This window comes from Aedes albopictus, chromosome 1 (genome assembly GCF_035046485.1).
Source record: "Aedes albopictus strain Foshan chromosome 1, AalbF5, whole genome shotgun sequence".
Classification (NCBI taxonomy): Eukaryota; Metazoa; Arthropoda; class Insecta; order Diptera; family Culicidae; genus Aedes; species Aedes albopictus.
This window is the reverse complement of record NC_085136.1, coordinates 329,657,661-329,671,155: the sequence shown is the minus strand read 5'-3', so window position 1 is coordinate 329,671,155 and position 13,495 is coordinate 329,657,661. Positions and strand designations below refer to the sequence as shown.

Below are 13,495 nucleotides of genomic sequence, written 5' to 3'. Positions count from 1 at the left end.
TTTTTAATATGCATGTTACTTTCCTTCATGTTTGTTGTTACTTTCCTTCAAAACGCATTTATATATAGGTCAATTAGAGGAAAACTAAATGAACTATAATTTGCATCTTGAATTTTGTAACGATTTTGATGTTTTGGATAATTTGGTGTTTTATTAGAAAAATAATCTAATCGTTATAATTTTCTTCTGTGTTATGAATATTAAGTTAAGTCAATGGTTTTTCATAGCTCATTATATAAGCCTTGAATGGTCAAAATTTCATTGCATTCGGTTCATTGAATCCGGAGATATAACAGCTCAAAGTTGGCTATCGGATAATTTTACCTTTTTCAAAAATCTTTATTACTTCGTGAAGAATTGTCCGATCTTTTCCAAATTTTGTCCACTGATACACAACTAGTTGAAGAACTTACAGTAAAAATTTGAGAATATTTGATGCACTTTTCGAAAAGTTACAGCTAATTGAACATTTTTTGAGAAGTGAAAATTTTACCTGTCCCGATCATTTTGTCTATCCCCTGTAGAACAAATCACTGCACTCATAAAAAAGTGCTTGCAAAACGCAATTAGGTCTTCAGACACTTCTGTATATACACATTTTGTAAGCTAAAGAAACATAGAAAAATATGTACTTTGCAGTGGAGTAGAGGAAAAAAGCTCAACAAGTGTGTAGCTTAGAATGAAGACAAAAATGTGAGATTAAACTGTGAGAAAAAAATAGATGTGAAACGCGAAATAAGAATCGAGTGACGCCTGAAGCCGAAATGCGTGTGAAATTTTCAAAGCATCTAGGACCACCTTAAACAGGTGTGCGGAGATCCAAAAAACTTTCATTTGATTCACCGGACAATGATGTGTGTAAAGCAGATCCTGTTTCATCGATTGAATTCTACTCCAGATAAAAATGAGTGTGAAAACTTCGAAGAAATAGAGGATATCGAAATTATTTGAAAATATTATAATTGCGAAAGCCGTGTTACGAACCAAATCAGATCTATTGAATACTACGGTAATTTTACACAAATATGAATTATATACATTGCGAGCTTTATATTCCAATCAGGATTAAATGAGTAATAAAAAAGTAGGAGTTCGGGGTAGAGCGTGCTGAATATATTAATTGACAGCATCGTGCGCCGCATATTTTTCTTTTTTATTTGATTCTATAGAGATTTTCGCAGTTTATGTAAAACAGTACCTACATTTTCTACTATGTGCGGCAAAAAACATCACTCAATTCCATCCGCTCCAAGGTATTGAATTTATTCGTGTTTCACAACTTGTTTTCCCCACTGAGCATTTGTTTTATTAACATGGGAAATAATAATCTGAAAATAATAACCAGTCATGTAATCGTGTATTCATCACATGACATTTAACACTTAATAATACAAAGTTAATAGTTTGATGTTCAAATATCAAATTTTGATTTTGTTTGATGTGTTTATAGTCTGGTATTATTTTCTAGAGCATGGTTTCTCAAATTTTTAATGATAGCTACCCGATTTTAATTGTAATTAAATTTAGTAATCGCTAGCATTTATTGTTATGAAATTAGTCATATATTTTAAAAAAAATACTTATGAAGAAATTTTCTGGAGTAGTGCCAGGAGGATTTCCTGGGAAAATTTTTTTTTAAGGGAAATCCCAGAAAAAACTTCCAGAGGAATCTCAAAAAGCGGAACTCCAGAAGGAACTCCTGGAGGAATCTTAAGCGAAATTGAAAGAAAACTTGGAAGGATTCCCCTATTAACTTCTGATGTGCCTTAAAAAAACATAAAGCGTGTCCACGTTAAATTTTGGACACCTAAAAACTAAAAACTGCGGAATCTCAATATTAATGTACTTTATGGTCAAGGTATTTGGAGTATCTAATCTAATCTAATCTAGTGCTTGCACAGCCAGTATTGAAAAGCATCCTGGAAATACCAAAAAAATCTTCTGGTATTTTCTTGTCAACATTAATATTTGCGGCATATCATATCATACAAATATTTAAACGGCCAGGCCCACTGTGCAGACTAATGGGTCAAAGGTAATTCAAAAACATATGACAATCAGATTATCCACATATGAATAACATGAATGACAAACGTTTTCGAATTTATCGATTTAAGAAACGGGGACAACCGTACCAACCGTTTCATTATCAGGGGAATGAGATGTAGATACATAATCGTTGGGAGTAGTGAAGCTAAGAAAGTTAATTCGCACTCCATTGGTATGCCTTCTCCTGGGATGTGACACGGGACACGGGTATTTGATCCTTGTGTCCAGGCTCGAAAGCCTAGGGTAACCGTTCTAAAACTCGCACGAGGGTTTGGTAAACCTGGTGGCTTAAGCGCCACTCTCGTCAGAGAGACCACCAGTCTGTTGTTTGTCCGAATTTGCTGAGACAAGTTCATCAGGGCTTTCGAACGGTCGTTTGACTCCAAAACTATTCAAAATCCTTTCGAATCTATATCAACACTCTATCCCAACCTTTTCCGTAATGACCCCGACAATTCGTTCAACCCTAGACGCAATATCGATTTGGAGAGTGGAAGTCCAATTCTCAATTAGCCTGAACGGAACGAAAACGAAAAACCTTAAGAAAAGCGAAACTCTTTCTGAAGTGCTAAAAACGTAACGTAACAAAGTTTCGATACTTCAACTCTAGCAATTACTTTATTGAACGACTACCATTCGGGTTGGACGGAAAGTTTGGTTAACGGGTAACTCTAACGGAAGCTAGTCATGACCATGAACAAAGAAAACTTCCACATACTCGCGCAGGACTTTGGACGTTGACTCGATGCGATGCTCGTAGATATCACGAACCTCGGCGATGGCGGTGGAGATCTTCGGGGTAATGGCGCCGAAGAGATTCCGCCTTTTGCTGCAGGATAGCGGGCAGCGTTGCGAGTCCGTGCGGGTATGGCCGAAACTATAGGTGCGGGGTGAGTGGCGGCTGGACGGAAGGCTTTCGATTTTCAGGTCCCTGAACGTCCGGAATCTGCCTTTCCTTCTTGATGGGAACCGGCCTTGCCCAACGACTAGGCTTCTTGTACTTAGTTCTTGCTATGACCGAGCGGGGCGAAGGTGGTTATCATCTAAAAGTTCAGGTCACTTCGTTCTTTGGGCGATCCACACGGGTTATAGCTTGGTGGACTGTTCCGGGTGGTTGATTGGCAACCACCGGGTTATTTCGCTTCGCTTGGCTAAGCGACCTCACTCACACTCCGTTTTGCTACCCCAAGGGGCGGGCCTTGGCGGTTGCACGGACTTGAAGGGAAAAAGACATGGACAACATCTTCAGCTTTCGGCTGTACAGACTGTTTTAAACTTAACATTAGACAACGGACAATGGAGCATGCACCAGTGGAAACGGGGAAGAAACTATTCTCACGAAAAGTTTCAACGCCCGAAGCAGGAATCGAACCCTCACCCCATAGCATGGTGCGATTATAAGCTTGGTGACCCTAACCGCACGGCTACGAGGCTCCATAAAACTGTCCTTCGACGAAATTGGTGGCTCGAAACGCCACGATGCCTTGGGGTGTCGACTCCGGTCGACGCTCCACTTTACTCCAGCCAGTACCAAAAAGCGCCACAGCGCTGGAATGTCCAACACGAATGACATTAGTCTCACTTCAAATTATTTAAACAACAATTTCAAATAATTACTTTTTCGTACCAAATTCTCAACTAAAACTTTAGTAGCGATCGCGTAACTAGGCGGAGACTATGTCACTAGGCTATAATTAAATTTAAAATTAAACGTTTTGAACACTTTACTTTGGAATTTCGCTTCTTCTTAGTTACCTCTATAACGTTAGTCAATTATCACGAATCCAAAACTCTTCAAATAGCAAAAGAACTTCTAGAAAACTGTAACGCGAAAAACTACTACTCCCCAGCCGATATGCAAGCGAAATGAACGAGCTCAAGTCACTTTTCTAACAAGAAACTTATCTAAACAATTACCCTATTATTTCTAGAAATTGCGCCAACCACAAATTCCAATGGCGAATTAAGCATTTGGCGCCGGTCTAGATTGGTCTAGATGGTGTAATGAGATACATATACTTAGGAGCCATTACTGCACTCACTACGTCTTTTTATAGCATCTGCTATAGCCGATACACAAACCTTATACCGACAAGCTATTTACATTTACAAAACGAACAGTCATAAGCCACGTCAGGTTGTGTTATGTGTTCAAATGCAATCATATATTTTTCGTCAGTTTCTACAAATGCAATTAATTAATGAAACTTTATTGAACAAATTATTTACATAATTTTACTGAAAAAGAGAAAAACGTCACAACCGTTTCTCTCGAACTGTTTCGTCATCTCAAATTCAATCTGAAATTCAATTGTCAAATTTAATTACTGCTATTTCATTAAAACCGACTAAAATAAACTAAATTTACAAATATAAAGCAAACAATATTTGGCTTAAAAAGAAAAAAACGCAAAACGTTACAAGCGCCATCATAGGCGCCAACTTGTGACGTAGTTGGGGGGGGGGGGGCGAAGCTCTCCAAAATTGGACAAAATTCAACTTTTTTTAGCTCAATGCACTAGTTTTCACGTAAATATGCCTAAACTAGATGAACTGCGTCGAAATTTTACGAATTTGGTTGATTTTGAGAGGCCTCGCCCCCCCAACTACGTCACAAGTTGGCGCGTATGAGCGCCATTATTCGCTCTCTGAAACGAGAAAGAAATGATGATCCCCTCAATTGTACAAAAAGCCCTTATTACAATTGAAAAAACGAAACATGGAAAGCTTTTTTGCGATTAAAAATAAGAAAATGTTATGATAGCATCTTCTCCTATACATTCAACTATTTACTAGTTTCTAATAAATCCATGTAAAAATGTAGAAGGAACATTCCTACCATGTTTCTGAAGACTGAAATGCTCGATCCGAATAATCTGAAGCGAGTGTCTTGATCTGTCGGAAGACTAACTGATGCATCGGTAGATTTCTGGTACAACCTCCATTGGTACTTGTTTTCTTTTCGGCACTTCTCAGGCCCATAATAGCCCACACACATGAGAGGAGCAACTATTCCGGTGACCATTTTGAAGGCAATTTGCCTATAGAGTTGAAAAGTGACACATGCATATAACGACCGCTTATCTCCACTGAATCACAAAAATGCTGAATTAATTGAGCTAATGCCATCACTGAACACTTCTGGATTGCCAATCCGAACCGCCAGTGGCAGAAATTCGTCAAATTGCACAAGAGAAAAAATCACAACCACAAAAAGCACATTTTCCAAATCTTGTTTTTGAATGTTTGTCGTAAATGAAATTTGAACTTGTTTAGAATTAATTTACGTGGATTGATAGACTTTTGACAAATCACAGCAATATGCTGAAACATGGGCATGATTCGTTTCAGGAAGGCTGTGGCTACTTTAAACTGGTAATTTTTGGTCCTATACATTAATGACCTTACTTTTCCATCTCTACACACTTAGAAAAAATCATGTAAATTCCCGTCACTCAGGATGCACATACAAGCATCACATATGACGTAACATTTAACTGAATATTAAGTCATATCAAACGTAATCATGGACAATTCACAAATTGTTTACGTCACATTGAACTCAATTTTAAAAGAATGACGTATTATTAAGTCAGAAGATCTATAAATTTACGTCACTAAGATGTTTACGCTCTGTGCAATAAATTTACGTCACGAGTAATTTTGATTTTTTCGTAGTGTGCAGCAAAAATATTTTAAATACTGGTTCCGTTTAAAAAAAACAAATATCTTGTATCTCGTTAGTCTAATCTATTCTAGTCTACACATGCACAGCCATTTATTGGGAGAATCTTAGAATATAAAATAGTATTTCTGTATTTTTTGTCACTATTAATGCTTCCAGCACATTGGAGATGTGTTACAAGCATTAGAGCGGCCAGGCCCCTACTATGCAGCGCTGAGAAAATTCTATAGACCTCAACGAAATACTAGAATCTACATTGAAATCATAGAACGGGGACGTCTCGTACCAACTGCACAGTTTTTTAAAAAGCAAATCTCGTGGAAGTCGGGAGTGACGTTGCTAAGAAGGTTAATGTCACTCTTTTTTCGTAGGTCAATGGTACCCAGAGATGGTACGCAGGTATTTCTCCAGTGTGTCCTGACCTTTATGCGTAAGCTTAAGCGCCTTTACTCGCTCTTTAAAACGAAACAAAGAAAGAGATTCTTCCCACTATCACAGAAAAATTTATTTTACAGTCAGAGAGACATACAGACAGACAGACAGACAAATAAAATAGAACATTTATAGGGTTCCATTATTGTTTGATCGTGATATGGCTCCCAACGTGGGCTGTCAACTGTCCTCTATATTTTTTATTTGTAATAAATCCTCTCAGGATTCTCAAGAGAATCCTCTCAGGATTCTCAAGAGAATCCTCTCAGGTTTCCCAATAGAATCCTCTCAGGATTCTCAAGAGAATCCTCTCAGGTTTCCCAAGAGAATCCTCTCAGTATTCTCAAGAAAATGCTCTTAGTATTCTGAACATAATCCTCTCAGGATTCTGCAAAGAATCCTCTCAGGATTCTGAACTGAATCCTCTCAGGATTCTGAACAGAATCCTCACGGGATTCTGAACAGAATCCTCTCAGGATTCTGAACAGAATCCTCTCAGGATTCTGAACAGAATCCTCTCAGGATTCTGAACAGAATCCTCTCAGGATTCTGAACAGAATCCTCTCAGGATTCTGAACAGAATCCTCTCAGGATTCTGAACAGAATCCTCTCAGGATTCTGAATAGAATCCTCTCAGGATTCTGAACAGAATACTCTCAGGATTCTGAACAGAATACTCTCAGGATTCCGAAGAGAATCCTCTCAGGATTCCGAAGAGAATCCTCTCAGGATTCCGAAGAGAATCCTCTCAGGATTCTGAAGAGAATCCTCCCAGGATTCTGAAGAGAATCCTCCCAGGATTCTGAAGAGAATCCTCCCAGGATTCTGAAGAGAATCCTCCCAGGATTCTGAAGAGAATCCTCTCAGGATTCTGAAGAGAATCCTCTCAGGATTCTGAAGAGAATCCTCTCAGGATTCTGAAGAGAATCCTCTCAGGATTCTGAAGAGAATCCTCTCAGGATTCTGAAGAGAATCCTCTCAGGATTCTGAAGAGAATCCTCTCAGGATTTTGAAGAGAATAATCCTCTCAGGATTTTGAACAGTATCTTCTCAGGACTTTGAACAGTATCTTCTAAGGATTCTGAACAGAATCCTCTCAGGATTCTGAAGAGAATCCTCTCAGGATTCCGAAGAGAATCCTCTCAGGATTCCGAAGAGAATCCTCTCAGGATAATCCTCCCAGGATTCAGAAGAGGATTCTGAACAGAAACCTCTCAGGATTCTCAAGAGAATCCACTAAGGATTCTGAAGAGAATGCTCTCAGGATTCTGAACATAATTTTGCTAGTTTGCCGTTTGCTAATTTTTTCTCGACTCGCTTCAGCAAGCAGAAGTGAATATGACTGGAATGAAGCGAAAATATGGACCCTTGCTGCCTGTTGAATTGAATCAGCAATTTTTCTATGGTAAAAATAGTGTTTTTCATGATAAACGTGCGTCGACAAACTATGTGATATTCTTAGGAGAAGTAGGAAGCATTCGATTAGTCATCCAAAGGGGTGATTTCGAAAAGGCCCAAATTCTTGAGCAGTTTTCTTCAAAATTCAAGGAAAGCGTTTGAGAGCGTAGAAGTAACGCTTGGGAAAAACGTTACACAGATTTTTTGGTTTTACCCTTTCTCTATTTAAGGACATTTTCCCAAAGTTTCATATTTAAAACGAATGTTTCCTCCTTTTCTATTCTTCCAGGCGGCGATAGCACCAGTGGTCGACCGGGACGGGAAGGCGTTGCCGTTTGTTCACAGAAGCGAGCACTATGCGTGACGGCAATTGTTCTGGGAACCCTGCTGGGTAACTATCCAATGTCTATTAACCTTCATTGTTCTCACTTTCACATTTTCCCATTATTGCAGCCACCGCCCTGGTGATAGCCTACGCCGGGCCCCAGAGTGTGTGCCCTTGCGCCGGCAAGATTCCACCCGGGTTTGTCGTCGAGGGCTACAACAGCTCGGAACCGTTCCAGCCGATCGCGACCAATGGGCAGCCGTTTCCGTGGCTGCTGCCAACACTGCCGAACAACGTGCGCCCCAATCGGTACATGCTGACGATCCACCCGAACCTGACGACGCTGGATGTGAAGGGTGAGAGACAGGGTTGTGGGATGTTTGAAGAAGATCGAGATTAACCGGGGGCTGTTGTATTGCAGGTCAAGTGACGGTGGAGTTCTACGTCGAGAAGGAGACCAATTTTATCGTGCTTCATGCGCAAGATCTGAACATCACGGAAAAGGTTGGATTGAGGCTGAGAGATTGAATTGTTTCACGTGTTGATACTGAACTTGTCTTCGTAGGCTTTGGTGGGACCAAAAGGATACGCGCTGAAGATCTTACGAATACTGGAGTATCCACCGAGGCAGCAGTTGTACATAGAACTGAGGGATAAGCTGCGGAAGAAGACCAATTTTACCCTGAGTATTCGGTGGTATTCGAAGATGATCACCGAACCGGATGGGTTCTTCGTAGATGTGTTTGAACCGGAGCCGGATGTTAAAAGGCAATGCTCTGATCATGGTTGACAGATGATCTAAACGTACTAACGAGTTTTGATTCCTCTCCAGGATACTGGCAGCGACGGTACTGAAGCCGGGAAGTGCCCGAAAGGCGTTCCCCTGCTTCGACGAACCGCATCTGAGGGCGTCGTTCAGGATATCCTTGTTTCGCGATCGGTTCCACATAGGATTGTCCAACTCGATCGTGCAGGACACAGATGACGTTGGATTCTACATGGGAACGGGACTGGTAAGTGATCTACGAAATCTTCAGAAATCACTAGGTTTAACACTTCTTCTTCTCTCGCAGCTACGAGACGACTTTGCCGAGACTCCGCCTCTTTCGCCGAACATGATCTCGTGGGTGATCAGCAGTTTCAAACGTCAACTGCTGGATCCGTCACCGATCTACCAAACGGTCAACATCACCAAGGATACTCACAAACCGCTACTGGAACCTACCAGGCCGCCACCAAAACTGACCAAAGCGGAAAAGAAACCATTCCGCAACCTAACTGCCGTTCTACTGTCGAAAAACCTCTTCAAACTGACGAACAATCAACCACCTAGCACCGTGAAGCCATCTACGGCGAACGAATCCAGTAGCGACGGCGCCGTTACCGCTCAAGCAGTTCAGGGCAATCATACCAATGGTAACGGCACCGAATCCAATCATACCATAGCAAGTGACGCGTTGGAGATCAAGACGGCACCGGCATACTCGTTCTACGCTCCGCAACCTTACGTAGACAAGGGTAGTTTCGTATTGTACACATCCAGGGATATCCTGGAGTACCTGCAGCAATGGCTGGGCGTAGCATATCCACTGTCAAAGCTGGACTTCATAGTACTACCAACTTTGCACGATGACTTTACAAGCTCCCTGGGGTTGATCGTATTCCGGATGTCATTCCTAAACTCACCGGAAGAAGTTTCTACCAAAGACTACCACATGTCCGTTGTGAAGATATCGGAAGGAATCATAAAGCAATATTTCGGAGGACTCATATCTCCGAAAACCTGGAAACACGTCTGGCTATGGGAAGGCATTATCAAGTATCTAAGCCGGTTCATACTGACACCGATCAGGCCACTATGGCCAATGAACGAGTTGTTCCTGATCGAGACCACAACGCGAGCTCTGGACATCGATGCCCTACAAGGCTGGGAGAGTATAAGCCACGGAACTTCGGACACCGGAGATAACGAGGACTTCTACATCGACAAATCGGCGACTATGTTGTCCATGCTACAGTCGGCCATCGGGGAGGCAAACTTCCGCCATTGTTTGGGCAAGTTCATCAAGGCGTTCAAGTTCATGACGGCGGAACCGACGGACCTGTGGTCGATCTGTGCCCGGCAGGTCAACAGCAGTAAAAACGTCAAGGAGATGATGAACTACTGGACCAACCTGCCGGGATTCCCGCTGGTGAACGTTAGCCGCGAGGGCGACGAACTGCACATCAGCCAGGTCCCGTTCGCACCGGCCGAATTCGTGGCCATCCACGATGACCCGAACGCCGAGGAAAACGATTCGCTGTCCACTACGACGACGACTACGACTACGGTAGCTCCGCCCACTGCCAAGGACAGCAAGAGACGCACACGGTGGACTTTCCCGGTGAGCTACGTGACCAGCAACAGCGACCAACTGCCGAAAACGATTTGGTTCAACTCGACTGAAAGTAAGTCATCCGAAATTTCAAGGGTTTCAGGGAGTTTCTTAACCGTTTCTGTTTACCTTGTAGCCAAGATCACCCTGGATCACTCACCGAAATGGATAAAGCTGAATCACGATCAGACGGGGTACTACCGGGTTCTCTACGATGAGGACAATTGGTCAAAGCTGGTCGAACAGCTCCAGATCAACCATCACATTTTCAACACGCAGGTATGGTCCAAGTACTGGAAGGTTCATTTTTCAAGTCCCTTCTAAACCCACTGTATTCTTTCCAGGACCGCGTCGGCATAGTCTCGGACATCTTCACCCTCTGCCACGCCAACCTGTTGCGTTGTGACTACGCGATGGATTTGATATCGTACTTCCCGAAGGAGCAGGACTGGGGCCCAGTCCTCGTCGGACTCAAACACCTGGAGAAATGGCGCAAGATTCTCAAGTACTCCGAGTGCTACCTGGTCCTGGCCGAGTACATCCGACAAAACCTCGCCAAATCGATCCAGGACCTAACCTGGAACGACACCGGCAAGGAAGAGCTGAAGCTTCTGCGACCGACGGTCCTACTGAGCGCAGTCCTCTGGGAGGAACCGGACGCCATCCGGAACGCCAAGGAGCTCATGAACGATCAGGCGAACATCCCACCGAACCTGCGGCCGGTGGCCTACGTAGGGTCGGTCCTTTCCGGGGAGATCCGCTACTGGCAGGACTGCTGGGCCCTGTACAACGCCCTCCGACGCGAGAAGGACGTCGGATCGGAGGAACGGATGGAACTGCTGCGGGCGCTGGGCGTCACTCGGGATGCCTGGCTGCAGAATCGGCTGCTGTCGCACGTGATAACGCTGCCGGTGACGGAGATCGTCCAGGTGCTGCAGGCCATCGCGGGGACTCCCACGGGCGGTGCGATGGCCTGTCGGTTCCTGCAGGCCAAGTGGCTCGACTTCCAGTCCAAGCTGGGCAAGGGCAGCGTCGACTTTGCCCGGGTGATATCGGCCATCACGCAGTACGGGTCGACCAAGTTCGACTACGATGAGGTGAGTTGATGGGGAATGGCTGTGTCTTGCAGGACTTAAGCTACGAATTCATCAAGGACTTTCTCCAGGAATTCTTTAGGGAATTTCTCTAGGAGGTCCTCAAGGGATTCCTCAACGAATCCCTCAAGGATTTTTCCACAAATCTTCACAGAATTCCTCCCGGAATTCATCAAGGAATTTCTCCGGGGAGTTTAGGGATAACTCCAGGTATTCTTCAAGCAGGTCCCCACAGAGGTCCTCAAGAAATTTCTCCAAGGATTCTTCTAGGAATTTCTCCGGGAATTCCTCCAGGAATTTCTCCAGGAATTCCTCCAGGAATTTCTCCAGGAATTTCTCCAGGATTTCCTCCAGGAATTTCTTCAGGAACTCCTCCAGAAATTTCTCCAGGAATTCCTCAGACAATTTCTCCAGGAATTACTCAAGGAATTCCTCCAGGAATTTCTCAAGGAATTTCTCCAGGAATTTCTCCTGGAATTGCTTCAGGAATTCTTTCAGGAAATTCTCCAGGAATGCCTCCAGAAATTTCCCCAGAAATTCCTCCAGGAATTTCTTCAGGAATTACTCCAGGAATTCCTCCAGGAATTACTCCAGGAATTCCTCCAGGAATTACTCCAGGAATTCCTCCAGGAATTCCTCCAGGAATTTCTCCAGGAATTTCTCCAGGAATTTCTCCAGGAATTCCTCTAGGAATTTCTCCAGGAATTCCTCCAGGAATTTCTCCAGGAATTCCTCCAGGAATTTCTCCAGGAATTCCTCCAGGAATTTCTCCAGGAATTCCTCCAGGAATTTCTCCAGGAATTCCTCCAGGAATTTCTCCAGGAATTCCTCCAGGAATTTCTCCAGGAATTCCTCCAGGAATTTCTCCAGGAATTCCTCGATGAAGTTCTCCAGGATATCTTCAAGGAATTTCTCCAGGAATTCCTCCAGGAATTTCTCCAGGAATTCCTCCAGGAATTTCTCCAGGAATTCCTCCAGGAATTTCTACAGGAACTCCTCCAGGAATATCTCCAGGAATTCCTCCAGGAATTCCTCCAGGAATTTCTCCAGGAATTCTCCAGGAATTCCTTCAGGAATTCCTCCAGGAATTCCTCCAGGAATTTCTCCAGGAATTCCTCCAGGAATTTCTCCAGGAATTCCTCCAGGAATTTCTCCAGGAATTCCACCAGGAATTTCTCCAGGAATTCCTCCGGGAATTTCTCCAGGAATTTTTCCAGGATTTCCTCCAGGATTTCCTCCAGGAATTCCTCCAGGAATTTTTCCAGAAATTTCTCCAGCAATTCCTCCAGGAATTTCTCCAGGAATTTCTCCAGGAATTCCTCCAGGAATTTCGCCAGGAATTCCCCCAGAAATTTCTCCAGGATTTCCTCAGAGAATTTCTCCAGGAATTCCTCCAGAAATTTATCCAGGATTTCCTCATGGAATTCCTTCAGGAATCCTCAAGGAATATCTCCAGGAACTCCTCAAGGAATTTCTCCAGGAATTCCGCTAGGAATTTCTCCAGGAACTCGTCAAGGAATTCTTCCAGGAATTTCTCCAGGAATTTCTGCAGGAATTCCTCCAGGAATTTCTCCAGGAATTCCTCAAGGAATTTCTTCAGGAATTCTTCAAGGAATTTCTCCAGGAATTCCTCAAGGAATTTCTGTAGGAATTCCTCAAGGAATTTCTACAGGAATTCCATAGGAATTTTTTCAGGAATTCCTCAAGAAATTGCTGCGGTTATTCCTTTACGATTTTTTCCAGACTCTAATCAAAAATTATTCCTGATTTTCTTCTCAACAGCTGAAATCCCTGGTGGAGCGCTTCGGCGATGGGCCGGGCATGAAGATCCTCAACATGACCCTCAGCATGGTGGCGGCCAACGTCGAGTGGGTGAGCCGCTCGCAGTCGTCGATCTACAGCTGGATCGAGTCGAAGTACCAGCTGAAAAAGTGAAACCAGCGCGATGAACCGGTATAAGCCAGTAAAAGGACTAACGGAGGGAAGCAAAACAAAGACGTGTAAATCTGTTTTTGAGTTTTTCATTTTTGATTTCGAATCTGTAGAAACATATGAAGCAAAACAAACACAGAGACACAAAAGTGTGAATGCGAGACAGAGAGAGAGAGAGAAAAAGCAACCAAAAAGACACAAATTT

General features: G+C 43.2%; 1 protein-coding gene across 3 annotated transcripts in view; it reads left to right on the top strand.

Annotated features, from left to right (window-relative positions):
* LOC109414605 (endoplasmic reticulum aminopeptidase 2) overlaps positions 1 to 13,457 on the top strand; it is a 63,239-nt gene extending 49,782 nt beyond the window's left edge. For all 3 annotated transcript variants that reach the window (XM_029867693.2, XM_029867694.2, XM_020076954.3), the window contains 9 exons: positions 7,854 to 7,955; positions 8,018 to 8,245; positions 8,311 to 8,393; positions 8,455 to 8,657; positions 8,722 to 8,902; positions 8,963 to 10,337; positions 10,401 to 10,543; positions 10,609 to 11,361; positions 13,141 to 13,457. In XM_029867693.2, the coding sequence (XP_029723553.2) occupies positions 7,854 to 7,955; positions 8,018 to 8,245; positions 8,311 to 8,393; positions 8,455 to 8,657; positions 8,722 to 8,902; positions 8,963 to 10,337; positions 10,401 to 10,543; positions 10,609 to 11,361; positions 13,141 to 13,293 (3,221 nt within the window). In that variant the 3' untranslated portion in view covers positions 13,294 to 13,457. The remainder of the gene's footprint in view (positions 1 to 7,853; positions 7,956 to 8,017; positions 8,246 to 8,310; positions 8,394 to 8,454; positions 8,658 to 8,721; positions 8,903 to 8,962; positions 10,338 to 10,400; positions 10,544 to 10,608; positions 11,362 to 13,140) is intronic.
* Positions 13,458 to 13,495: the final 38 nt, after the last annotated feature.